This window comes from Bos indicus, chromosome 16, assembly GCF_029378745.1.
Source record: "Bos indicus isolate NIAB-ARS_2022 breed Sahiwal x Tharparkar chromosome 16, NIAB-ARS_B.indTharparkar_mat_pri_1.0, whole genome shotgun sequence".
In the NCBI taxonomy this organism is placed as follows: domain Eukaryota; kingdom Metazoa; phylum Chordata; class Mammalia; order Artiodactyla; family Bovidae; genus Bos; species Bos indicus.
Window position 1 is genome coordinate 61570143 of NC_091775.1, and position 27531 is coordinate 61597673.

Genomic DNA, 27531 nt, shown 5'->3' on the forward strand with positions numbered 1-27531 from the left:
GATTCTTTACTGACTGAGGTACAAGGGAAGTCAATTGAAACTACAAATGAAGTTTAGGAGAAATAAACTTCATAAATATAGATGCTAAATCCAAATTTTAAAATAGCAATTCCATTCAGTAGAAACTGAAAATAATAACACTATGAATAACTGGCATACATGTCAGGAGAGTAAGAATATTTTAGTATTTGAAATATGTTTTTATAGGTATATTTTACTTCTCATCTAGGAACTGAAATGTCTTTTAGTTTTGTTTCCGGGAAGACCTCAGAGGCATTGTTTCCAGCAGATTTGTGTGCCTCTGAACTGAACGGTCTCTTGGATCTTGTAGCCCTTATACTGTGCATCTGAAGTGTGCTCACATGTTCTCAGGCCTGCTGCTACCCACCCAGATGTAGTGAATATCCTGGTTTTGGTAGGCTGGATCTGCCATAGATGGTAGTAGGGACTCATTGGCCTGTTTTGTTATACACCTTATTTCTCATTTACTTAAATGGGATAGAGCTATGTGATGAGACCGCATTTTCAGATAAGGGCGATTTTAGAATGAAGATTCAGGGTACTTTGAGGTATATCTCCTCATTAAAGTTAAAGCTATAGAGGGGACTTCCTTGGTAGTCCAGTGGTTGAGATTTTGCCTTTCAATGCAGGAGGTGTGGGTTCCATCCCTGGTCAGGGAGCTCAAGATCTCATATGCATCAAGGCCAAGAAACCAGAGCATAAACAACAGAAGCCATATTGTAATAAATTCAATAAAGACTAAAATTAGTACACATAAAAAAAATCTTTAAAAAAATGTTAAAGCTATAGCAATATGGGGGAGATGTTATGGTGAGGGGATCTTGGGGACTTATATAAAGTCATCCAGGACATTCTCTGGTGGTCCAGTGGTTACAACTTGGTGCTTTCACTGCAGGGTCCTGGGTTTGATCCCTGGTCAAGAACTAAGGTCCTGCAAGCTGCATGGTGCTGCCAAAAAAAAAAAACAAAAACCTGTATTAGGAGATTTTATGAGAGCTTTGTGTAGTGGACCATTCACAGCCTAATTCACCCCAGCCCCTGACTGGAGGTCCATCACCTAACCATCTCTGAGAACCTATCCTTTCCACCAGGCTAATTTGGTCTTCTGTTAAGCTCTTTCTCATTTATTTACTATCCTTTTGCCAACAATTTCAGATTAATAAACTGGGAAGGTGTTATCATAAAAGGCTGAGGATCTGCTCTTCCACCAGAAGACTTTAATTGGTCCTATGCTCGGGCCTTTTTTCCTCCCAAACGCATCTGTCCCCTCTTTAACCCTGAGGCTGAGGCCATTCAACAGGTGCATCAAGCTAGTTTATGGCTTAACAGCCATGCACCTGCCCTGGAACTGCCTCAGTACTCATTATTTTATTTTTAAATTAATGGTTAGTTCCCCTCTCATTAGGGTTATCTTCATTTCAAATTCATCCCCATCCTGACTACTACTGTCTTCCCCTCATCTCTTGGACAAGGGTATGTGAATCTTTATGACATCAGACTCTGGAACTTATATGGCCTTATGCATATCCTACAAGGTGAAGAGTAGAAGATGATTCTCCAGAGAAGCTTTCTCTAGTGTGGGCATACTGTGATGCTGTGTGGCTTGTAGCACACCCCAGCCACATTCCAGCCCTCGAAGAAGAACATCTTGCCAACCCAAAGGACTGATATTTGACCTTAATGATGGTTTCCCACAATCTGGTATTTCTTGGGCTCCTTCCTGATAAATGTGAGAATTGCATGATGCTGGACTGGTTTCTGGATCAGGAGGCCTCTTAAATCAGCATCCTCTGGAGTTTGATCACTCTTACTGATGGTTCATACTCCACTTTACCATAATAATCCCCTACTTCATGAAGTCTTGGGAATGATCTAGTTCCCCAAGACCATGAAGACAGTGCAGCAACTAATGACCCTATTTGCCTCCCATCTGATCCTGGTGTATTCATTCGGACCTCACCCAGCTGGGCTGCCATCTTCCAAGAGGACTCAGTTCTTGGGATTCTTACTTCTATGCCTATTTCTGAAAAAAAGATGATCTCAGTGCATATCAGCTGCTTCACTTGGGAATGAGACTTGCTTATGCTTTCATTCGCTGTTTAGGAGCACTATATCAAAGAGTCCTGGCATCCAGTCAGACTACAACACCGGGTCCACTACAGCTGAAGCAGCTGCTGAAAACCTAGAATAAGCCAGATAGATGTCTTTTTTCAAGTGTGTTAGGTTGGTCATCTATAATGTGCCAGGCGTCTAGATTTAGAGTCACTGATGCCTTGGGGTTTGTTCATAATCTGAGCAATCAGGAGATTACCTGGAAAGATTTCTGAGATAACCTTCAGCAGGCCAAGACTGGTGGAAGACACACACTGACCAGCACCCGATAGTTCTGAGAACACGTGGGAAGGAACAATCCTTTCAATGCCAAAGAAATACCTACCATGGTGGAAATGAGAAGACTTCTGGCTGGTGCCCTTCACACTGACTTCTGGCTGCAATTGATTCCATTCTTTCTTGTCGTGCCCTGTGTAATCTATCAAGACCCTGCTATCCACCTTGGGCCACAGTAACCTTTATGTTGCCCAAGATGCTACTGCCAGTTTGAGGATTTGGGCCTCTGAAAAGAGTGTGACTTTGAAGAGTGGTGCTGGAGAGTTGCCTCTTGCAGTGTTCCAGCAGGTAAACTCAGAGATCTCAGCTTTGTTACCCTTTTGGGGGGACCTGGAGATGATGGATTCTTAATAACTGCATTACCACCGTAGACCCACCACTTATAGCCTGTGGCCTTTTGTTCTTCTGTTTTTGATCCTCTACAATAGGCTTTACATTTAGGACCTTCTCCTTCTCCCCAGACATGAATTTTAGTCTTTCACTTCACATCAGAAGCATTTATTAACAGCCCTGAATCAGATGTTATCAGGATCAGAGTATTGATGGAAGGAGATCCACGTGTATTGATTGGCAACCGAGCTATCTCCATCTAGCTCATCAAAGGTGGTGGTAAAGGTTTTTTAGGAAAACTTCCTTGACTCTATAGGTAGCCTTGAAACTTTTATCAAAAATTCGTATTGGGACTTCCCTGACGGTCCAGTGACTAAGACTCTACACTCCCAATGCTGGGGCCTGGGTTTGATCCCTGGTCAGGGACCTAGATTCCCCATGCTACAGTGGAAAGATCCCGCGTGCCACAACTAAGGCCCCATGCAGCCAACTAAGTAAATACATATTTTTTAAAGACTCGTAGTGATATTTTCCCACTGGATGTTCTATGGTAGTATTTTCAATGTCTCAGAAGTTTGTAAGAAAATGACTAGGGTCTGCTTTATAGAATGCAATTCAGCTGAAAATAGTTTATTTCTCATGGATGGTGAACTAACTCTGAAGAACTAAAACTTTTAAAAGGTCATTACTATTTTCAAAATTGACAAATGTTTTTGTTCTAGGTATGATAAAGTTAAAATATGCATCAAATTTTGCGGCTGGAAGGATCTTTAGGGGCAGTGGTATGATGGAGGCTCAGGCTGCCTCACAAGAGCTGACTGTGCAGACCTCTTCCCAACTCCGCATTCAGTGATAACATACTAAATTGATGACTACCATTGAAATTGCCCTATGAGAGTATATATTTTGGAATTCAACAAATGCTACAAATTAGGGATCCCCCCCACAAATAAATATTTTACCAGCTCCCCAGTACATGGGGGTCATCTAGAGTAAACCAACAGCTTCATCTGTTTTTAATAGATGAAGACTGTTGAGAGTTTACTCAAGAAGCCACAACCAATTAGAAGAACTAAGGACTAGAACCCAATACTTTCATCTCCCTTGTTTGATCCTCTTTTCTGATATGCAGTAAGACATTGACCTAACTCTTTGAATGCAAAATTTAAACTTAGTGATGTTAACAGAGCTGTGGTAAACTTATTTGTCTGAAGAGGCTTCTATTCCTTATTTATAACACAAGGGTTTGGATTAGATTAAAAAAATTTTTTGGCTCTGATTCTTCACAATAATTCCACAATAAAAGTTTAATCACGAGAAAAATATGAGGCATATTACTGCTTTTTATGGTTTGCTTCAGAGAAGGCAATGGCACCCCACTCCAGTACTCTTGCCTGGGAAATCTCATGGACGGAGGAGCCTGGTAGGCTGCAGTCCATGGGGTTTCGAAGAGTCGAACTCGACTGAGCGAATTCACTTTCACTTTTCACTTGCATGCATTGGAGAAGGAAACGGCAACCCACTCCAGTATTCTTGCCTGGAGAATCCCAGGGACAGAGGAGCCTGGTGGGCTGCCGTCTATGGGGTCGCACAGATTCAGACACAACTGAAGCGACTTAGCAGCAGCAGCAGCATGGTTTGCTTCAAGGACCTAAAGTGGGTGATTATTTCCCCACATGGTAAAATTTCTTTTTTTTTTTGATGGTGTGAATGACCAAATCCCCTTCCCCAGAGAAATAATGCTTCCTAGTTCCCTCTGCTTTTTCCTCACTAATAAGGAATAATGCATCTTTTAAACACTGAATCCAAAGCTTAGCTGGTAGGAGATCTTAGTAAAGGTAGTTTTTCTGTTCCCTTTGTGGGAATAAGACCTGCTGTGGACCAATCGTGTTATCTTGATAGATAAGAGATGAGTTCCTTTTCTAAAAAAGTGCTTCAACTCTATTCACTCACTTTATTGGGGGCAGGAAAAGTAATTCTTTTGTAATGGTTAAGAGCCCTGTCCACCTGGATTAGAATCTAAGCACAGTATGTAAATATATACGTGACCTTGAGTGAGATATTTAACTGCTCTATTCCTCAGTTTCCTCATCTTAAAAAATGAGGCTAGTAATAGTCTCATAATGAGGATCGAATGAGTTAGTAATGTGGATGCATAGAACAGACTGCTACATAAGTGTTTGCTGCTGTTATTGTCATGTAATTGACCCTGGTCAGTTGCATAACATTTATTGGGACAAGTCATTAGACCTTAGTAAATCCAACAGCCTTTCTGCCTCTAATTTTATAGCACTTCACTACTTGTCTCATTTCAACCCAGATCCCAAACCCTGTTGATAAGAGATGATATGATTTAGGTCTATATTAATAGAAAATCACTTCTGCACAAATCTTTGAACTGAACTGATACAAAGTTAATTGAATGGAGTTATATTTAGAGGAATTACTCTTGGCAGTTCCTCAGGAGTAAGTGAATAAATGAGTTGGTATAATCTGATTTTTTCTGTTTAGTGATTATCTTTTGTCTCTTCTCAGAAAGAATGTTATGATTGGATCACCACATCCTCTCACCTCCTTTCTGGTCTCAAAGGCAGAAAAATTAAGTTACTGACACATGAAGAAAAACAGCAGCTCCTTGGAGAAGAGGTATTTGCCGTACATTAGCACTGGTCGTCATTCACGCTTTTCCTGTATTTCAATAGATAAGAGCGCCTTGACTTTTTCCAACCAATGTTTTGAATCCTCATTCATTTACTCTATGAGAATTTGGGTTCTGACCAAGAGCACTGGCAGCTCTTCTCTCTTCTAAAGAAGAGAGTCCTCACCCAAACATCTCTCTTCACTTTCTTGGAGGGTGATTTTGCCTCCTAGGATATGGCAACGCACTCCAGTATTCTTGCCTGGAAAATCCCATGGACTGAGGAGCCGGACAGACTACATAGTCCAGAGGGTCACAAAGAGTGGGACGTGACTGAACGCGGCACAACACATTACAGAGGGGAGCTGCCTGCCACTCCCTGAGGCATCTCCTCAGACTTCTCTGCTTCTGCCCACACCCCTCCTTCTCCACTTAGCCTCAGTCTTCCCATCAAGGTTATGTCTTCCTTTGGGTACTTAATCTCATGTGCATTGTCTTCTTTCTTTAGTATCTTTAATGCCTTCCTCTCTAATGATTCCATTTTATCAATGTATTCAGTTCAGTTCAGTCGCTCAGTCGTGTCCGACTCTGCGATCCCATGAATCGCAGCACGCCAGGCCTCCCTGTATTAGCAATCTATAATCACGGTCTCTCTCCCATCTGAGAAAATATGTCCCTTGATTTTTTCTCCTCCTTTACTACTTCTTTCCTTCCTTCCTAGCACAATCACTTTTCTTAAAACTCCATGTGAAGTCCCCCAGTGAGCTTACTGTCAGATCCAGGTGTCTCCAATCCCATATTTAACCTGACTTCTCCGTAGCATTTGATACTGTTAACCATTCACTTTTTTGGTCATCTCTCTTTGCAAGACAAAAACTCCATCTTTCTCCTATTTCTTTCTTTTCATGTAGTCTTCCACCTCTGCCTGCCTCTTAAATATTGATATTCTTTCCTTGGCTTATTTTCCCTCTCATTCAACACTCTCCACATTGCTATGTTAATCCTGTAGTTATAACCACCTGTTAACTGAGGATCCCAAGTCAATGAATATCATGTACCTAATGGCTTCCCTGGTGGCTCAGCTGGTAAAGAATCCACCTGCAATGCGGAAGACCTGGGTCAATCCCTGGGTTGGGAAGAGCCCCTGGAGGAGGGCATGGCAACCCACTCCAGTATTCTTGCCTGGAGAATCCCCATGGGCAGAGGTCTTGTCTGGAGAATCCCCATGGACAGAGGAGCCTGGCAGGCTACCGTCCATTGAGTTGCAAAGAGTCAGACACAACTGAGCACACAATGGCAGTCACAAACGTTTATTTTTACTTCAGTCTGATGGAGTTCGTCTACAGCAAAGTCTGAAGAAGCTCCTGTTGCTATTGGAGCCATAAACTATACAGGTGTGATCTGATGGCATATATGTCAATGCTCTTGGGTCTAAGAAGGAAGTTTCTGTCTATACACTTGCAGGACTTCTGTTTTACATTTATTTAATTTTTTTTTTTTTTAATTTTGGCTGTACTATGTGGCTTGTGGGAGTTCCCCAACCAGGGGTTGAACCTGGGCCACAACAATGAAAGCTCTGATTGTAACCAGTAGACTACCGGGGAACTCCTTATTTTACATTTAAACACTGAAAAAAACACCATCTTTCTAAGTTGTACACCCTTAACAAATTCTCATTTTTTTCTTTGCTGCCCAGATCTTGGCCAGAATTATTATGAATTAACCACCGAATGATTTCATTAACATTATATATCTTAAATTACAGTACAATTTTAGAAACTTAATGAAGTACCATAGATATAATCTTGGCTGCACTTCAGATCTAGGAAAAAATTCAAGACCTAAACAGAATCACAAAGACTTAAGAACAGAAAGGATTTTAAATGTCATTGAATTCAACCAACCATCAGATGCATGAATCTTAGTGTAACACCTACACAGTTGATCATTAGGTCTATATTTGAGTATCTGAAGTGATAGAGAACTTTCAGAGTTGGTCTATTTGTTTTTGGTGAGCAGTGACTATTAGAACATTATTCTTTTATTGAACAAAATGATAAACATTTCCTTGTAGCTTTTTTCCTACCTTCTGGTCCTAGTTCAGTCTTTGAGTTTGTATGAAGAGGCTGTTACATCCTCCACATTATAGTATTTCCCACTATTCTGTATTATGGTATTTCTAACATTTGAAACTAGCTATATTCAACCTAAGTCTGTGTCTGGGTTTTCTATTATTTTATATTAATCTGTCTGTTCATTAGTCATCACCACAGTGTTTTAATTATTGAGGCCTTATGATACATTTTTATATTTGGTAGGGCCAGCACTTCCTCACTAATCTTTTTGGGGTGTTTGATGGCTATTCTTGTTTATTTATTCTTCTATATAATCTCCCTCTAGAAAATATATGATGCTTTAAAACTCAGGTGATATTAAATTTATATACTCACTTAGAACACACTTTTATGCTGTTGAGTAGTCCTGTGAAGAATATGGCTGACAGGACGTCCACCTGTATGCCTTTTAATAATGTTTTATCGTTTTCTCATTTTGCACATTTCTTGTAAGGTAGGCTTAAATATTTTATTTTTTGATATTTTAAATGGAATCTTCTTTTCCATTATACCTTCTAATTGGTTACTGTGTATATATTACTGATTTCTGTATTTTAATTTTTTGTATGGTGACTCTACTAAATTATCTTATTATTTTAATAGCTTTTCAATAAATTCTTTTGGGTTCTCCAGATATTCAATTAAACCACCTACACATAGAAATAGTTTTACCTCTTTTCCTGCCCCCCCCCCAATTATTATGCCTTTAATTGCTTTTTCTTGTCTAATTGCATTGAATTATTCTTCTCCTCTTTCCTTCTGCCTTAATCTTTAGACTTTTCATTAGTGAGGACCTGCTGAAGGCAAACTGAATTTTTGGTTGTCTGAAAATGTCTTTTTTTCACCTCATTCTTAAATTTTTTGCTGTGTATACAATTCTAGGATGATTTTCTCTCTGCACATAGAAGATACTATTTCCACTGTTTTCCAGGTTTTGTTGTTACCAAACTGACAATTGAAAATCCAGCTGTCAGACTTCCTTTGTGGCTCAGTGGTAAATAATCACCTGCCAATGCAGGAGACACGGGTTCGATCCCTGGTATGGGAAGATCCCACACACTGCGGAGCAACTAAGCCTTTGCACCACAGCTGTTGAGCCTGTGCTCTGCGCACCCTAGAGCCCGTGCTCTCCAGCAAGAGAAGCCACGGCGATAAGTCTGTGCACCGCAACGAAGAGTAGCCCCCAGTCACTGCAACTAGAGAAAAGCCCATGTAGAAAGGAAGACGCAGCACAGGCACAAATCAATAAGTAAAAATCCAAAAAGTCTTTTGAAGTTAATCTCTCTGGCTGCATTTAAGATATTCTTTTTTATTTTGGCATTTTGCAGCTTCATTCTGATAAATGTGGATGAAGTTTTTCTTTTTTAAATTTTACTTGGGATTCTCTTGGTTTTTGGAATCTTTGGCTGGGTATCTTTCACTGGATTTGGAAAATTCTCAGTCATCAACTGTTCAGTTATTGTCTCTACTGTATTTTCTCTTTCCTTTCCTTCACTCTGAATGGATATATATTGGAATCTGTCCCCAATGTCTTTTAATTCTTCATATTTTCTATCTCTTTGCCTCTCTGCATTGATTCCTGGATGATTTTTTCTGACTTAATTTCCAGTTCACTGATTTGCTCTTTAGCTGAGTTTAATCTGCTCTTAAAGCTTTCTGTTGAGTTTGAAATTTAATTGTTCAAGTTCTATTTGGTTCTTTTTCAAATCTGATTATTTTTGTAATCTTTCATAGTTTCAATCTCTTATTTCTTTTAAAGTTTAAATATAACTATGTAGCCTATCTGATAATTTGAACATATATCTATATAAGATATTAACTACAGTATTATTTGTAACAAAATATAAGAAACAATATAAATACTGATCAATAGAAAATTACTTTCATAAATTATGGTATGTTCAAGTAGTAGAATTCCATACAGATAAAATAGATGATTATATAGTGAAATAAGAATCACCCATGATATGCTATTGAGAAAAGCAGATGAAGGAACATAACATTTATTATTATTTCATTTGTATGAATGTGTTTATATGTGGATAAAGCAGACTAGAATATTCAACAAAGTGATTCAAGTTGTTACCTCTGAGGGCTGAGATTATTAATTTCTCTGTAATGTTCAAATATTTTATAGCAATAGTGTGTTATCAGGAAAAGTATTTTCATTTTGGAAAAATATCCTAATATACTATTTTTCTACACCATGTACATAATGCTACAGCATAATTTAAAATAGCTATAAAATATCTTATATGGTTTATACTATATTTTTTAGTGGCATTTTTCTATTGTGGGTATTAAGCTTATGTATAACTTTGTTTTATAAATATTGCTGCAATAAACTTCTGAAGGACAGTCTTTAGTCAGTATTTGTGCAGACTCCACTGAGGTATTCAACACTGTTGACTCCTTCTCTCTCCGCTTTTTCCTTGTAACCCTTTCACACTTCTGAGGCAACTTGTAGCCTCCTTTCCAGTCTCCTCTTTCTTCCCTGACCCTTTTTGTGACTAGGTTCCTGTCCAAATAAGGCCTTGTCCCCTAGTCATTTCACAAGTTCTCCTTTGGCAATATAATTTACTTTCTTGGCTTGAAATAAATGCAGATAACTGTTAAATCTTTATCTATAACCAACAGCCTTCCAATCTAAACTCCAGATCCACAAATTCAGCTACTTACTTATTTCGCCCCTTCATGGGTCACAGTCTTGTGTAACTCAATGAAACTGTGATCCACCCTATGTAGGGCCACCCAAGATGGACAGGTCATGGTGGAGAGTGCTGACAAAATGTGATCCACTGGAGAAGGGAAACCACTTCAAACCACTTCAGCATTCTTGCCTTGAGAACCCCATGAACACTATGAAGAGGCAAAAAATGACACTGGAAGATGAACCCCCTAGGTCTGAAGGTGTTCAGTACCCTACTGGGGAAGAGCAAAGGGCAATTACTAATAGCTCCAGAAAGAATGAAGCAGCTGGGCCAAAGCAGAAATGACACTCAGTTCTGGATGTGTCTGCTGGTGAAAGTAAAGTCTGATGCTGTAAAGAACTGGAATGTTAGGAACTGGAATGTTAGGTCCATGAATCAAGGTAAACTGGATGTGGTCAAGCAGGAGACAGCAAGAGTGAACATTGACATCTTAGGAATCAGTGAATGAAAATGGACAGGAATGGGCGAATTTAGTTCAGATGATCATTATATCTAATACTGTGGGCAAGAATCCCTTAGAGGAAATGGAATAGCCCTAATAGTCAACAAAAGAGTCTGAAATACAGTACTTGGGTGCAACCTTGTAAATGGCAGAATGACCTCACTTCGTTTCCAAGGCAAACCATTCAGCGTGACAGTAATCCAAGTCTATGTCCCAACCACTGATGCTGGAGAAACTGAAGTCGACCGGTTCTATGAAGACCTACAACACCATCTAGGGCTAACACCAAAAAAGAGATATCCTTTTCATCATAGAGGATTGAAATGCAAAGGTAAGAAGTCAAAAGACACCAGGAATAATAGGCAAGTTTGGCCTTGGAGTACAAAATGAACCAGGGCAAAGGGTAGTTTTGTCAAGAGGATGCACTGGTCATGGCAAACACCCTTTTCCAATAACCCAAGAGGCAGTTCTACACATGGACATCACCAGATGGCCAATATGGAAATCAGATTGATTATGTTCTTTGCAGCCAAAGATGGAGAAACTCTATACGGTCAGCAAAAACAAGTCCTAGAGAGCTGACTGTGGCTCAGATCATGAACTCCTTATTGCAAAATTCAGGCTTAAATTAAAGACAGTAGGGAAAACCACTAGGTAATTCAGGTATGAACTAAATCAAATCCCTTATGATTATACAGTGGAGATGATGAATAGATTCATGGGAATAGATTTGATAGACAGAGTGATTGAAGAACTATGAACGGAGGTTTGTAAAATTGTACAAGAGGCAGTGACCAAAACCATCCCAAAGAAAGAGAAATGCAATAAGGCAAAGTAGTTGTCTGAGGAGACGTTACAAATAGCTGAGGAAAGAAGAGAAGCGAAAAGCAAGGGAGAAAGGAAAGATGTATCCAGCTGAATGCAGAGTTCCAAAGAATAACAAGGAGAGATAAGAAGGCCTTCTTAAATGAACAATGCAAAGAAATAGAGGAAAGCATTAGAATGGGAAATACTAGAGATCTTGTCAAGAAAATTGGAGATATCAAGGGAACATTTCATGCAAGGATGGGCATGATAAAGGACAGAAACAGTAAGAATATACAGAACTATATAAGAACGGTCTTAATGACCCAGATAACTACAATGATGTGGTCACTCAACTACAGCTGGAGATCCTGGAGTGTAAAGTCAAGTGGGCAGTAGGAAGCATTACTCCAAACAAAGCTATTGGAGGTGACAGAATTTCAGCTGAGCTGTTTAAAATCCTAAACGATAATGCTGTGAAAGTTCTGCACTCAGTATGTCAGCAAATTTGGAAAACTGAACAGTGGCCACAGGACTGGAAAAAGTCAGTTTTCATTCTAATCCCGAAGAATAATGCCAAAGAATGTTCAAACTATCATACAGTTGCATTCATTTCACATGCTAGCAAGGTTATGCTGAAAATCCTTTAAGCTAGGTTTCAGCAGTATATGAACTGAGAACTTCCAGATATATATGCTGGGTTTCAAAGAGGCAGAGAGAGCAACCAGAGATCAAATTGCCAACATCTGTTGGATCATGGAGAAAGCAAGGAAGTTCCAGAAAAACTGCTTCATTGACTATGCTAAAGCCTTTGCCTGTTTGGATCACAACAAATGTGTGGAAGATTCTATAAGAGATGGGCGTACCAGACCACCTAACTGTCTCTTGAGAAACCTGTATGCAGGTCAAGAAGCAACCGTTAAAATCAGACATGGAACAACTGACTGTTTCCAAGTTGGGAAAGGAGTATGACAAGGCTGTATATGGTCACCCTGCTTATTTAACTTCTATGCAGAGTACATCATGCGACATGCCAGGCTGGATGAGTGACAAGCTGAAATCAAGATTGCCAGGAGAAATATCAACAACCTCAGATATGCAGATGGTAACACTCTAACAGCAGAAAGTGAAAAGGAACTAAACAGCCTTTTGATGAGGGTTAAAGATGAGAGTGAAAAAGCTGGCTTAAAATTCAGCATTCAAAAAACTAAGATCATGATTCCATCACTTCATGGCAAACAGAAGGGAAAAAAGTAGAAGCAGTGACAGATTTTATTCTCTTGGGCTCCAAAATCACTGCGAACAGTAACTGCAGCCACAAAATTAACAGACACAGAGATATAACTTTGCCAATAAAGATCTGTATAGTCAAAGCCATAGTTTTTCCAGTAGTCATGTAAGGATGTGAGTTGGACCATAAAGAAAGCTGAGTGCCAAGGAATTGATGCTTTTGTGGTGCTGGAGAAGACTCTTGAAAGTCCTTTGGACAGCAAGGAGATCAAACCAGTCATTCCTAAAGGAAATCAGTCCTGAATATTCACTGGAAAGACTGATGCTGAAGCTGAAACTTCAGTGCTTTGGGCATCTGATGTGCAGAGCCGACTCATTGGAAAAGACCCTGATGCTGGGAAATATTGAAGTCAAAAGGAGAAGGGGGTGGCGGAGGGTGAGATGGTTGGATGGCATCATCAACTCGATAGACCTGGGTTTGAGCAAACTCCAGGAAATAGTCAAGGACAGGGAAGCCTGGTGTGCTGCAGTCCATGAGGTCACAAAGAGTCAGACACGACTGAGTGACTGACAACAAGTTGCTAGAGTGATTGTTTTGAAATGCGAAACAGGTCAAATTATTGGTATGTCAGGATAAAATCCAGTCTCCCTGGCATAATATCCTAGTCCTTCCTCTGACTGTGCTCCTGTCCATCTGCTTCTAAGTTTTTGTTCTATTGACTTCCTTTTGTTCTTAGTGCCAGTCATGTGCAAATAACATTCTCTGTCTGGAACTCACTTGTGCCATCTTTTTTCTCCTCACCCATCCTTCAAGAGGAAACGCAGACATTGTGTCCGCCAAGAAACCTTCTGGATTAACCCTCTCTTTCACCCCTGCCCAATACCAGATCTGGCTTAGGTGCTCCTGCTCTTTGACTATATGTCACCATAGTATTTTCTTGTCCACTAAATTGTAAGCTGCTTAAGCCAGGGACTGTTCTTATTTACCTTTGTATCCTTATCACTAGCATAGTGCCCAGTTACAAAATTAATGCTCATTAAATATTTTTTGAATGGAAATATTGGTAATCTTCTGCATAAATATTTATGTCCACTAAGCTACAATATAGTATTGTTGTGTCTAATAGGATATTCTAAAAGGATTAAGTGAGCCTGAAGCAGGAAAGATTCATAAAGAAATTGAAGAAAACATGGAGGACAAGAAACTTGAGAAGGAAAAGAAAGAAGAGAGTGCAGAAGAGGTAAGATTATTTAGTATTATTTCCTTTCCCTTTATATTTTTAAAGAAAATATATAATGAATATATATATTTAAAGAATGAATATATAATGAAAAAATATATATATATTTGAGCCTCCAAGATGGCTAGTGGTAAAGAATCCCCCTGCCAATGCCAGAGACATGAGTTCAATCCCTGAGTCAGGAAGATCTCCTGGAGAAGGAAATGGCAGGCTCTATAGTCCATGGGAGTCAGACTTGACTTAGAGACTAAACAACAGCAACAAATGCAGTGTGTGTATATACATGTGTATATATACTATTGAAAGTAGAAATAGATCATCTGGAGTGAACGCTTCAACTTCCTTCCTTTCCTCATTTCAGTTCAGTTCAGTCGCTCAGTTGTGTCCGACTCTTTGCGACCGCATGAATCGCAGCACACCAGGCTTCCCTGTCCATCACCGACTCCCGGAGTTCACTCAGACTCACGTCCATTGAGTCAGTGATGCCATCCAGCCATCTCATCCTCTGTCGTCCCCTTTTCCTCTTGCCCCCAATCCCTCCCAGCATCAGAGTCTTTTCCAATGAGTCAACTCTTCGCATGAGGGGGCCAAAGTACTGGAATTTCAGCTTTAGCATCATTCCTTCCAAAGAAATCCCAGGGCTGATCTCCTTCAGAATGGACTGGTTGGATCTGCTTGCAATCCAAGGGACTCTCAAGAGTCTTCTCCAACACCACAGTTCAAAAGTATCCATTCTTCAGCACTCAGCTTTCTTCACAGTCCAACTCTCACATCCATACATGACCACTGGAAAAACCATAGCCTTGACTAGACGGACCTTTGTTGGCAAAGTAATATCTCTGCTTTTGAATATGCTATCTAGGTTGGTCATAACTTTCCTTCCAAGGAGTAAGCGTCTTTTAATTTCATGGCTGCAATCACCATCTGCAGTGATTTTGGAGACCAAAAAAATAAAGTCTGACAGTGGTTCCACTGTTTCCCCATCTATTTCCCATGAAGTGATGGAACCAGATGCCATGATCTTCGTTTTCTGAATGTTGAGCTTTAAGCCAACTTTTCACTCTCCACTTTCACTTTCATCAAGAGGCTTTTGAGTTCCTCTTCACTTTCTGCCATAAGGGTGGTGTCATCTGCATATCTGAGGTGATTGATATTTCTCCCGGCAATCTTGATTCCAGCTTGTGCTTCTTCCAGCCCAGCATTTCTCATGATGTACTCTGCATATAAGTTAAATAAGCAGGGTGACAATATACAGCCTTGACGTACTCCTTTTCCTATTTGGAACCAGTCTGTTGTTCCATGTCCAGTTCTAACTGTTGCTTCCTGATCTGCATACAGGTTTCTCAAGAAGCAGGTCAGGTGGTCTGGTATTCCCATCTCTTTCAGAATTTTCCACAGTTTATTGTGATCCACACAGTCAAAGGCTTTGGCATAGTCAATAAAACAGAAATAGATGTTTTTCTGGAACTCTCTTGCTTTTTCCATGATCCAGTGGAAGTTGGCAATTTGATCTCTGGTTCCTCTGCCTTTTCTAAAACCGGCTTGAACATCAGGAAGTTCACGGTTCATGTATTGCTGAAGCCTCATTTAGATTTACCCATACTTGCATGCACAGTTATGTCTTTATTTTCCACGGATAGGGTGCCCCTCTTCCTTTCTAAATTCAGCCCTTTCCTAACTGGCCTCATTCACCTATACAACTGATAACTACACAATCTACCTCTCACTCTGATGCTGTTTCTTTATCCTTTCATTGCCATATTTTTCAAATAGTTGTTTAAACTCCTGGTCTCCACTCTTCAGCTCCCACTCTGAGCTGCCTTTTCTCACTCCCCTCAGGCCATCCACACTTCTCTTTTCCTTATCCTGTCTCCACCCCTGCCATGGCATTAATAATAAAAATAACCCTTATTGGGGCATTTGTAATAATAATAATAATGAAAATACAATGATAACTACCAATAATTGAGTGCCTACCACGGCCTATATGCTTTGCATGTTATCTCTTACTTACATAATACAACCTCAAGGTAAATATTATTGTTCCCATTTTACAGATAAGAAAACTGAAGCTCAAAAAGGAACTGATGTACTGAAAACCATATGCTATTAAGTGGCAGAACCAACATTCAGACCTAGTTTAGTCTGCCATAAGAGCCCTTGTAATTCCTGCGTGGACTACTATTTTCTTTGGCTTTCAGAACTCATGATCACTCTCCATTTTGTCTTAATTTACTTCCCTGGGGTGTTTCTTTGCTGTGAATAGTTTAAATATTGGCATGACCCCAGACCATGACATACATCCTTTACTCACTTTACGTACTGTACAAAAGAATAAAAATATTGTATAATACCCATGCCTCTTTTGATCAGCATTTTCTGCTTTTCTTCTGTTATAGTACTTGGCATATAAAAGGCAAAATATATGGAATACATTATTTTTTGGCCACTAAATCTGTCATACCTATTAAATCTCCTCCTTCCCTTCTTCTGACATCTGAGTTCAGGCCCTTTCCTTCCTATTTTACAAACTCCTATTCAGCTTTCAAATGTCGTTTCACTGTAAAAAAAAAAAAAAAAAAAAAAAACCTAAGGTGTCTAGACAAAATGCAGGGCCCTTTTCTGGGTACACATAGCTCTTGGAACTTACCTTTATGATCACAGTAATCATGTAGACCATAATTATTTTATTGGTTATCTCTCCCACAGTCCTATGAGTTCCTGAGGTCTGAAAGAAATCCTCTTTGTTCCACAGTTACTTCCCTTTGTCCCCACTTCCCTATCCCCACTAATTTTTCCCACAGTGTTTCCTGTAAGTCTTCTAAATGCTTCCTGAATGATGAAAACAAATGGAAAACCAAAGCTTCAGACATGGTACCAGGCAACTTGCCCTGCCACTGGGTCACACACCAGCTCACTAACAGGTCTGTGGTATTTCTATGCCCTAGAAACCTTCGACATCCACAGAAAAGGAAAAAATCATTCGAGTCATTGGAGAAGATGAAAATATTCATTCCCAACCTCTATATGGAACAGATGCATTGTCTTCTTGGGTATGTATCTGCAACTCAGCTACGAAATTCAAAACTAGAAAATTTAATATTATGTAAAAATTATATGGATCTAACATAACTTTTAGCATTTCTAAGAGAACGCTTAAGTAATATATTTTCCAGATTTATTTTTCTCCCAGCATCATCCTTGGAAAAACTCTTGTTTGTTCACAAAAACTTTTCATTCTCTTCCTTAAAACTCATTTTAAAATCAGCATTTCATCACTTTCTTTAACTTAACAATATTATGGTCACTATTTGATCAATTTAAAAAATGTATTTGTTCAACAGACTCTATTGATAACTGTGATAAGAACATACCAGCAACCACAAGAATTCCTGAGGAACTGGAAACCTTTAGACAGTAGCTATGGAAACTCAGCAGGAAAACAAAGTTAAAACTCCTTCACAAAAAGTTCTAGGATCATTTACACTTAAGTTAGCTCTAGATTTGTATCTCTCTGTACAGGATGCCATGACTTTAGGAATCTCTGGGTGGGCTTCATCCCACTAACCCCCTGAAAATGGTATGCAACATTCTGTCTGTATAGTCAGTCATACTGTGCATTTTCTTGGGGAGCAAGGGGATGTGCTGGAAATCCATAGACATCATCAAATTTCTCAACCTCAAAGTTAAGAACCATTTCATTGCTAGGAGTCTGACCCGTCTGAGTAGGAACAGGCATGGCGAGCTGTGCTGAGGGTACTGGTGGATAGCAGCTAGATCACTAAAGTGGCTGCATGGTCCAGAGTAGAGGCAGATTACAGGGATGTATGTAAAGGGAGGTTGTAGGAAATAGGCTCCAACTCTGGGAGGAAGAACTGGGTGAAATGATGTGGAGAGTTAGGCAGGAGCAGGCGAAGTTGGAGAAAGAGTGGTGCAGGGGGGTTGGGGGGGTTGCAATCACATTCTTCCAAAGTAATGCCTTTTTAACAAGTTTCTAAAATTATATGTTAATATGTCAGTTGATAGGCTTCCTAGGTGGCTCAGTGGTAAAGAATCCGCTTGCCAATGCAGGAGACACAGGTTCGATCCCTAGGTCAGGAAGATCCCCTGGAGGAGGAAATGGCAACCCACTCCAGTATTCTTGCCTGGAAAATCCCATGAACAGAAGAGCTTGGCGGGCTACAGTCCATGGGGTCACAGGGTCCAGCACGACTGAACTGAGCATGCACACATATCAGGTGAGAAGACTGTGAGGCAAAGATGTAGGGGTAAACGATGCAAATGCAATGTCATGAGACATATTTTCTAAAAAAGCAAACAAAGGGTAGCACTATAATGAGAACCCCCCACCAGTCCCACCCAAAACCTTCCTACCCCAGATTTTCTCCCCTGAGGTAAAAGCCCTGCTATGCTATCCTGGCAAGGCGTCAGTGTGCGTGCTAAGTCACTTCAGTCATGTCCGACTCTTTGCGACCCCATGGACTGTAGCCTGCCAGGCTCTTCTGTCCATGGGATTCTCCAGGCAAGAATACTGGAGTGGGTTGCTGTGTCCTCCTCCAGGGGATCTTCCTGACCCAGGGATTGAACCCTTGTCTCTGTGTCTCCTGCATTGGCAGTCTGGTTCTTTACCATTAGTGCCATCTGGGAAGCCTGGCAAGGCATCAGGGTCTGGCCTACAGTGTGGCGAGAAGCAGCCAGGAAAACAGAAGCCTGTAGCCTGGGGCAAAATGGAGGGTGCGGTGCTTGTCTTTGATGGTGTGGGGCTCCTGCGCCAGGATGCCACAGTTCCATCTGATACAGTGTGGTGCCGTGTGGCGAGCCCACCTGAGGACGATGCGGTCCAGAAAGTCTATCTCTCGGCTTTGAAAAGTTGCTAATGTTCTACTATAGATCCCTGAAAACCCAACTGGCCAGGTTCTCGTTGACCCTGAGGCCTAAAATGGACTAAAATGCCATCCAGATGTACTTGCAAGTTCCTTGAAATAAGGGAGAATCACATTCATCCTAGGGGTGGTGACTGGACCACTGCACAGGTAGAAAGGAATCACCAGGTACTCAAACAGAGGGGCCCTGTGTGCTAGGCAAGTGAAGACAAAGTTGATCTTTGGGGACGTTGGTACCCAGAGAATGAAGATCCTTGACCTGGAGGAGGTCAGAGATTCAGGGTGGGAGGTGGAGCCTGGGGGAAGGGTGCTGTCTTGATGTGGACTGTGCTGTGGATTCGGTGGGGCAGGAGGGGCCTTGGCTCTGTGCTCTTTCCATTCATAAAGACATCGGGGCTCCCTGAGGGCAGTTTAAGATTTTAAAACTTCCACTGTAGAAATTTCTTTTGCTTTGTTTGCTTGTTTTTCTTTTATCCTTTTTTCCCCCCTGTCTTTCTTTTTTTCTTTTTGACAGACACTTGGCCTCTGGCCCTAAGAATGTAGCAACCATTTAGCAGGGCTACAGATCCAAGGCACTGGTTCTATTGGGCAGTGGCTCTCTCTTTTTATGGTCTGCAAACACAGCTCCCAGGAGGCAGTTTGATTGACACTGGGGAAGGAAAGAGAAAAGAAAAGAAGGGACAGAGAAGCAAAAACCTTGTGGTTTGCAGGTATAACTTGTCATGTCCACCGTAACTAGGAGAGGGAGAGGGATGGACTATCAATTATTCAAAACTCTCTTCACTTAGCTGGAAATTAGGACTTTGTGGGATTCCTGAAGACTGTACTCAAAGCAGGAACCGTGCACAAAACTCCGCCTGCTGTGCCTGTTTCAGGCACTATCCTGTCTGGCACTTCCTGATTTCACTGGTGAATCAAGTGACCCCAGTAAGCAGCCCTGACTCTGCCTCTGCACATCCTAAGGTGCCGCCTGATTTAATCAAGTCTGAGAACTTGCCACAGGGCACCCCTTGTGGCCCTCTCTGAATGCGAATCATTTCAAAGTGGTCCCTGGAGGAGAAGCAGCCTGAACTCTGTAACAATTCGCTGACGGGTGGAGGTATGGGAAGACTAAACTCAGCAAACTCTCCCGGAGGCTACCCTCAGTGTTCAGCTGACCCCAGGCACTGCCCCCTGCTGCACGAACTGGGTTGCCTAAGGCTCAGCTACCCTAAAGAGCAAGATGTTAGGAACAATCTCTTTTAGGCCTGCCTTCAAACCACAGGTTCTGCCTGTTTGTAAAGAGTTGTAAATTTGAGGGAGACGGGAGATTTTTGCTGATTACCTCTAAACTCCTTTGAAAGAAAGAGTAGGGGTCAGACTTGGAGGATCAGCCATATTTCTTTCACTGAGCTAAAGGAAGCGCTTAGAAACCTGTGTTTTCCTTCCACAGTACCGTGTATCCCCGGCATAGGTATTAACAGCAGTGACCAAATTATCCATCTTTTAATGGCAGCAGGGAAGGGTTCTTGGAATTGGTGGGTCCGGAAAATATGTCCAAAGCTGACAGGGTCACTGTGGCTGGCCAGGCATTCAGTACTGAGCATTGGATTCCAAGGAACTGGGTCTGAAGCCAGATCCTCCCTGAAATAGTCTCAAGCTAAAGATGTTAGTCCAATCTAAAGCCCATTAGTGGGTTTCCCTGGTGACTCAGTGTTAAAGAATCCTCCTGCCAATGCAGAAGACACAAGTTTGAATCCCTGGTCAGGGAAGGTCCCACATGCTGCAAAGCAGCTAAGCCTGTGCGCCCCAACTATTGAGCCTGTGCTCTAGAGCCCGGGAGCCACAACTACTGAAGCCACTGCGATGAGAAGCCCGTGCACCATAACTGGAGAGTAGCCCCTGCTCGCCGCAACAAGAGAAAGCCTGCATAGCAACGGAGACCCAGCACGGCCAAAAATTCATTAAGCCAATTAGTAGAGTCAGACCTCAGGAAAACCAAGCCCAAAAGGCCAAAGGTATAATTGGAGTCTGACAGAGAGACTAGCTGCAAGCCACAGCAGGCTGGCACAAACAAGGACAGCCCAATGCCATTGCTTCCAAGGCCACGTGGCCCGTGTTTGTTTCTATTAAGTGGGCGAAAGAGCGTAAAAGCCAGAGGAAGCTTCAAATATGGAAAAAGGGCTCAAGGCAGAGTCTCTGTGATTTCCTTTGAGGCATCTATATCCAGTGGGCTTCCCAGGTAGCTCATTGCTAAAGAATCCAGTTCACCTGCCAAGCATGAGATGTGAGTTCAATCTCTGGGTCGGAAAGACCCCGGGAGAAGGAAATGGGAACCCACTCCAGTATTCTTGCCTGGGAAATCCCCTGGACAGAGGAGCCTGGTGGGCCGTGATCCATGGGGTTGCACAAGAGCTGGGCATGACCTAGCAACTAAACAACAACAGTCTGTATCCATATATATGGCTGATGCAGGGAAGTTTGCTCCTTGGCATACATAGAGGAGGCCATAATTCTAGAAACCCAACCATCCAGCATTTTGGACCATGGGAATTTCCTACTGAAGGATTTGAAAAGGACCACAAAACATTAATCTGTACTTGGTGGTTTCAAAACAGAGGAATGCTTCGCTGTCACATTGTATATGACACACTAAATATCTGTCTTTTGAATGAATGAGGAGAGTCAGAAGGCTGAAAGATACCGTTCACAGAGTACAGTCCTGATCTACTTTGGTTTCCACCTGTAGTTAAAACTGCTTCATGTCGCTGTACAAATCATGTGGAATTCCAGTTCCAGAAGCCTCTTCTGTGAAAAACCTTCCTTTTGGATTCAAAGAATAAATAAATTAGTAGTATGTGCTGTATAAGCGAGGCCACGTGACACATTGCTGGTCCAGCCCGAACAAGGACAGATTTATTATCCGAAGGGGAGGCAAGACAGAAAGGGGAAAAACATGTGACTGAGACAATAGCAAAAGAATAAAAGAGCTAGAGGAAAAGTGAACTCGTTTGATAGTTTATTTTTGCTGGTTTGCTTTTAGAAAAAGTGAGCGTAGTGCAGTACCATGTGTGACTGAGGATGGAGAGGCCAAGATGAAGGTTTTGCTTTAACCACTAGATCTTTCTGTGATGATGGCAGGCTGCCTATCCTCTTAGGTCCCCCTTTCCATCTAGAAGGTGGAGTTTACCTTTTACATGTCTCTGTTGGGGAAATGTGGATAAAAGAGATTTTTTAAAGTACACAGGTCTGGAAAAATGCCTCATAATGTTCATTTTCACATATAGTTTTTGTCTTCTAAATTTTCTCTTTTGTCTTCCTCTTATTTTGTTTTCTGGAGTATATTTAAAGTCAAAATAAGTAAGAGGTTTTTTTTTTTAATATATTTTCTCTACTTTGATATCTGAAGTTTCCTAAGAAACAGAAAGATTTGATTGGATTATGCAATGTTATGTGCTTAGTGAAGTAAATTATTAATGAGAGAAATATAATTGATTTCCTTGATATTTAACTTGGTTAGAGAAATATGTTTGCCCTTCTCTTTATTTTTTAAACTTTCTCTTCTTTCCCTGCTTCTTTTTGTTGATATTGTTTTCCCTGCTTCTTCTTTACAACTCTAATATAGTTTTATATCCACCTAAGTATGAATAATTGGCAATCTGGTATGGTATTTGTTCTTCTTTCATATTAAGAGTGTGTTTAATCATCTACTATATAAATATGAATAGTAGAAAAAGATAGCTTGGTCCAGAACATCCTGAAGAAGGAGGCTATTTACTGTTGGGACTTTCAGTTCATTCATAATACATACTTTTCTTGTCAGAGAGAATCAGCTCATCAAGGTACATTGGCCCCAAAGTATCTTGAAGCAATGGCTATACTTGATCGCACACAGGAGAAGTTAATGTAAGTATGAGACACCACAATGGTAAGAAGACAGAGATTGTTGTCCAGGAGATCTAGCTGAGAAATGCACACTTCTTGGCTTATTTTTCGTTCTCCTGTTTCCTTTTTCCTTACAAGCAGGATGGGTACCATCAAATCGTCTGGAGGCAATGAATTAAACTGCTCCAGTAGGGACAGCTGTCCTCAGCTACATTGGAGATGGAGGAAGTCCAGTGTGTGTGTGTGTATATAGGGTGGGAACAGAGTGTGAGGAGTGATCCAGCTCAGTATGTTTTAAAAGATGAGCTAGAGAAATAAATGGAACTAGAAGAAGCTATTGTGTGCAAGAAAGAAGGTTACATAACCCAAATGGTAGGAAGGACAATAGAGTTAAGATGGCTAAGAAACTATGAGAAGAAGAGATATAGACATACATGTTCTAGTTATTTAAGCACACTTCAAACTGGTTTTTGCTACTGTAAGATCTGGTTTTAAAGGTGCTGGAAAATAAGGGACACTATTTTGTTTGCTTGTTGGATTATATCAATATAGAGAAGCCAAGCTTAATCACTGAAAAGGGTTCCTTGGCTATTGGTGGAGAATTCCAAATATCCAAAAGTCAGTTTCATTAAGAAATTATAAATATATTCTTAAATCACACCATGACTGCAACTCTGACATTACCTTCCAGAGTAGCTCCTAGACCCTCAATTCTTGGCTAAACATTGATGCTGCTGCTTTCTTTGTTTGTGCTGTTCATATATATTCTTCTCATCCCACTACCTTTTTTGGACAATGAGTTTCTAGATCTGAAAGATACTTTTTCAGACCTTTCCATTTTATTGTGTTTCTCTGGACTTTGTCAACATCAGAGAGGTCGAAAGCAGAGCCAGACAAGCTGAGGAGAGGTTTGATGATGTGAATGAAAGACTTCATTATACCCTTATAAGAAATAAAGAACTGGAGAAAGAATTAGAGGAAGTATTGATGAAGTATAAAGTGAAGGAGTCTGAAGTAGAAGAAGAAGAAAATGAAGCAGAAAGAGAAGAAGAAAAAGAAGAAGAAGAAGAAATCAGACCACAAGACAGATCCTCAAAATCTCCAAAGAAAGGTGAGCATTGCTTTCTCATTTTTGCTTCATTTGGAGAAGGAAATGGCAACCCACTCCAGTATTCTTGCCTGGAGAATCCCATGGATGGAGGCGCTTGGTGGGCTACAGTCCATGGGTCGCAAAGAGTTGGACACGACTAAGTGACTTCACTTCACTTTATGAGTGAAAACTTGATTGGGTCATAAATATTTTAGAAGAGCTTACTATTTTTCGTGGTGATCTACTAGTTCATACTTCTCCTAGGAATCCATACACACACACACACACACACACACATCCAAATGACTAACAATGGTGACTGATAAACTAATATGAGATACAATTTTAACTTATAAAACTGGCAAAGCTTTTTAAAAACAAAGAATACAGTGCTGGACAGAGGGCGCAAAGTAGTTTTACAAATAATACTTGTGGGTGGACAGACAGGTACAACTCTTTGAGAAAGCAGTTTGAGAGTGTATATGGGTAGGCCTCAAAAATATACATGTATTTTGACTTAATAATTTCACTCTTGAGAATCTAGTCAAGGGAAATAATCACAATTTTTTAAAGCTAGAAAAAAAGACCAGAACAAATATGCCTAAACATTGATATACATTGTCTCTGGTTGCTAAAGGTTTATGGGGAATGTTGTCTTTAGTTTTTAGTACTTGGTGGATTGGCTATGATGAAAATAATCTTTATTCAACAAGAAGAGGAATTTCACTCTTCATTTTCTTATCTCTAATTAATCTGTAATCTTCCCTCAAAGAGTTTTTAATATCCCCAATATTGGAGGCTATTTTTTGATTTTTGCTTTCATCTTCAACCTGCAGTCTGTTCCCAGGACAGCTTCTGGTGCCAGGGGTGGTACTGGGCAGATATCTATTATCTATTTTTCTCTGTCACCTCTGTCTCTACCTCCAGCAAAAGCAGTAAGTTGGCCGGTCACTCACAGTCTCTGGCCCAGCTGTGCTGTATCCTGTCAGTACTGGAGCAGGAGGAATCTGAGTCCATTTTCTCTCCTTCTGTTAACTCTGAACTGGTAAAATGTTAACCATTCCCGGTGTGAAGATCCTTTAGCCTTAGGTCTGAATGTATGTGAGGTAGTTTTCATGAATTAAAAAAAAAATTTATCTTCTATTGTGGTGTGATTTTATCCCAATAATCTAGAAACTAGACCTTCCCTAGATTGTTGTTGCTAAGTTGGGTCTGACTCTTTGCGACCCCATGGACTGTAGCCCATTAGGTTCCTCCACCCATGGTGTAAATTACTATATGCAAATCACAGAAAAGGTCTTCGTGTTAACAACATGGGATGAGTGACTTTAGTTTTGTCCATTTCCATAAAAGTCTTGGGGATTAGTTTAAATACAAAAATAAAACATTTTAATAATTTTAGGTGGAGGATAACTATTCAGTTAGGTCCCAGCCTGCAAACAATAACCCACACAACAAGGATACAACCCCTCTTCTCCCTCCTTTCCACACCCCTCATCAGAGTCACTGCTAGGGATTCAAAAGTAGAGGATGAGAAGCCTTGCAAAGCTTAGGGGATCAGGCTGCTAAGCAAGGCAATCCCCATGCCATGCAAGTGACCTAAACATTTCTCTGAAAAATCCACAAGTTAGACATTCCTTAGAGTTAGCAGGCAGCTCCTTTGAAAAAAAAAACAACACATGCAGATACCTTGGAGCAATCTGACGTGCATATGGAACATACTGGGTCATATTTTATGAGTTAGTGCAGGGAGATCTCTTCTCTCCTAATTGTTGTTCAGTGAAGGAATGGAAAATCATACAGTGAAGGAAGGAGCCTTGTGAATGCTGAGTAAGGAAAAGATTTGGATGGAGTAGGAAGACATTTATTTTTATGTCATTATTTTTAACAGCGAATCACTGTGTTCTGAATTATTGATGGAGAAAGGAATGGAGCTTGGTGTTTACAAAGATGAATGTGGCTTAGTCTCTGATCAAAGTGAGGCCTGTGATGAAGAACGGGGACAAGACAGGGTGTGAACAAGGGGACCGTTGAATGCGGGAGGAAGATGGCTGCAGCCAGTCAGAAGGATTCTCAGACAACTGAGAAGCTTCGTTTCATGGTGCAGTCAGACAGCAGGCTTGTGTAGGATCTGTGCATGACAGATTGGAGGGAACAGGGACCAAGAGACACACAGGGGTACAGCCATGGATATGGGAGGGTTCTAGATACCCAGCTCTATTTGAAAATTTTTCCCTAAGTTTGGGGTATGTACTGGAAGGAAGAAAGGAAGACATATTGTTCTTTCTCTTCTATCCTCATTACCCATAAACTTTGAGAACATACATTCTCAATCCCAGTAACCAATGTGGAGTCGAATTTTGGGCACATGGTTTATAGCTTGGGGCTTACTCATGCAGACAGAATTTTAAAAATGCTTTGTAAAATCAAAAGTCCTTAATGAATATAAGGTATTATTACAATAATTGTTTTGGTCTTTTCAGAGATACAGCGCAAGGAGGGTTCTAAATCCAAACTCCGGACTAAATCCAAGACGAAACCCAAATAGCAACCACAGGATGCTGGGCTACACCACACCACACCCATCCCAGATATCTCTGCACTTTTGAACTGACAATGTGGCTCAACTGACGGGACTCCCTTTGCAGCAGACAACTCAGGAACATCTTCTCGTTAAAAGTCACAGTGATGGCTCTAGGCAATCAATCAATTAGCTTATTTCCAAAATTAAAAATGGTTTGTGTAAAGGTTTTCTAGCCTCTTCAGTTGATTTCCCAGCAGAAGTCTATGAAAAGTGTCAGCTTCTGTCAAGAAAATTATGCTTTCTGAGGACTTTGAACTCTGCAGAGGAGAATGGCAAATAAAAAGCATTATTTTTTTCAATTTAAAAGAGGGGATCCTAATAACACTGTTAGGTTTCTGCAGCATTTTCAGATTACTTATTTCAGAAAATAAGAAAGAATCCTTTTAAAATAATTTTAAAATAATTTTTTCCTTTTTAAATATTTTTTTTCTTCTCTTCTTTTTAAATAATTTTATTTATTTATTTTTGGTTGTGCTGGGTCTTCGTTGCTGTGTGGGCTGTTCTCTACTTGAGGTGAGTGGGGGCTACTCTTTATTGCACAGGTTTCTCATTGTTGTGGCGCCTCTTGTGAAGCAAGGGCTGTGGGTGCGGGGGCTTCAGTAGTGGCCGCGTATGGGCTCAGTGGTTGCGGTTCCTGGACTCCTGAGCACAGGCTCAATAGTTGTGGTACACAGGCTTAGTTGTTCCTCGGCATGTGGGATCTTCCCAGACTAAGGATCAAATCTGTATCTCCTGCATTGGCAGGGGAATTTTTCACTGAGCCAGGAGGGAAGACCCTTACTCCAGGCATTCTTAAGATTTATCTAGTCTTCACAATAACCCTGCAAAGTAGGTGGAGGAGAGACTGTTTATGCCCCATTTCTCAGAAGATGAAATTGAGGCCCCAAACGGGCAAAAACTCGCCAAGACCTCAGAGCTAATTGCTGAGACCCCAGCTTGCTGGCTCTGTGTCTGGATTGTCCGACAATGGTGATGGGCCACCAGGCCATTGCTCAGATGACTTCCTTCACAGGGGCCAATGTTATTGAAGATTCACCCAGAATCTCCATTTTTCACTTTTATTGCCTTATTTGTCTGCTCTGTTCATGACCCTGGGTACATCTTGGCATTAGAGATGGACCAAGCTTCCAAAGTATGTTGCAAATGACAAATGGACATCTGGCCGGTCACTCAGCAAGGAGTCCCTCTTAC

At 40.8% G+C, this 27531-nt stretch overlaps 1 protein-coding gene across 1 annotated transcript in view; it reads left to right on the forward strand.

Annotated features, from left to right (window-relative positions):
- Positions 1-26503, forward strand: part of AXDND1 (axonemal dynein light chain domain containing 1) — a 79120-nt gene extending 52617 nt beyond the window's left edge. Inside the window, exons 21-26 of the mRNA XM_019976985.2 lie at positions 5275-5385; positions 13806-13919; positions 16868-16972; positions 22605-22687; positions 23539-23777; positions 26240-26503. Of these exons, the coding sequence (XP_019832544.2) occupies positions 5275-5385; positions 13806-13919; positions 16868-16972; positions 22605-22687; positions 23539-23777; positions 26240-26304 (717 nt within the window). The 3' untranslated portion in view covers positions 26305-26503. The remainder of the gene's footprint in view (positions 1-5274; positions 5386-13805; positions 13920-16867; positions 16973-22604; positions 22688-23538; positions 23778-26239) is intronic.
- Positions 26504-27531: the final 1028 nt, after the last annotated feature.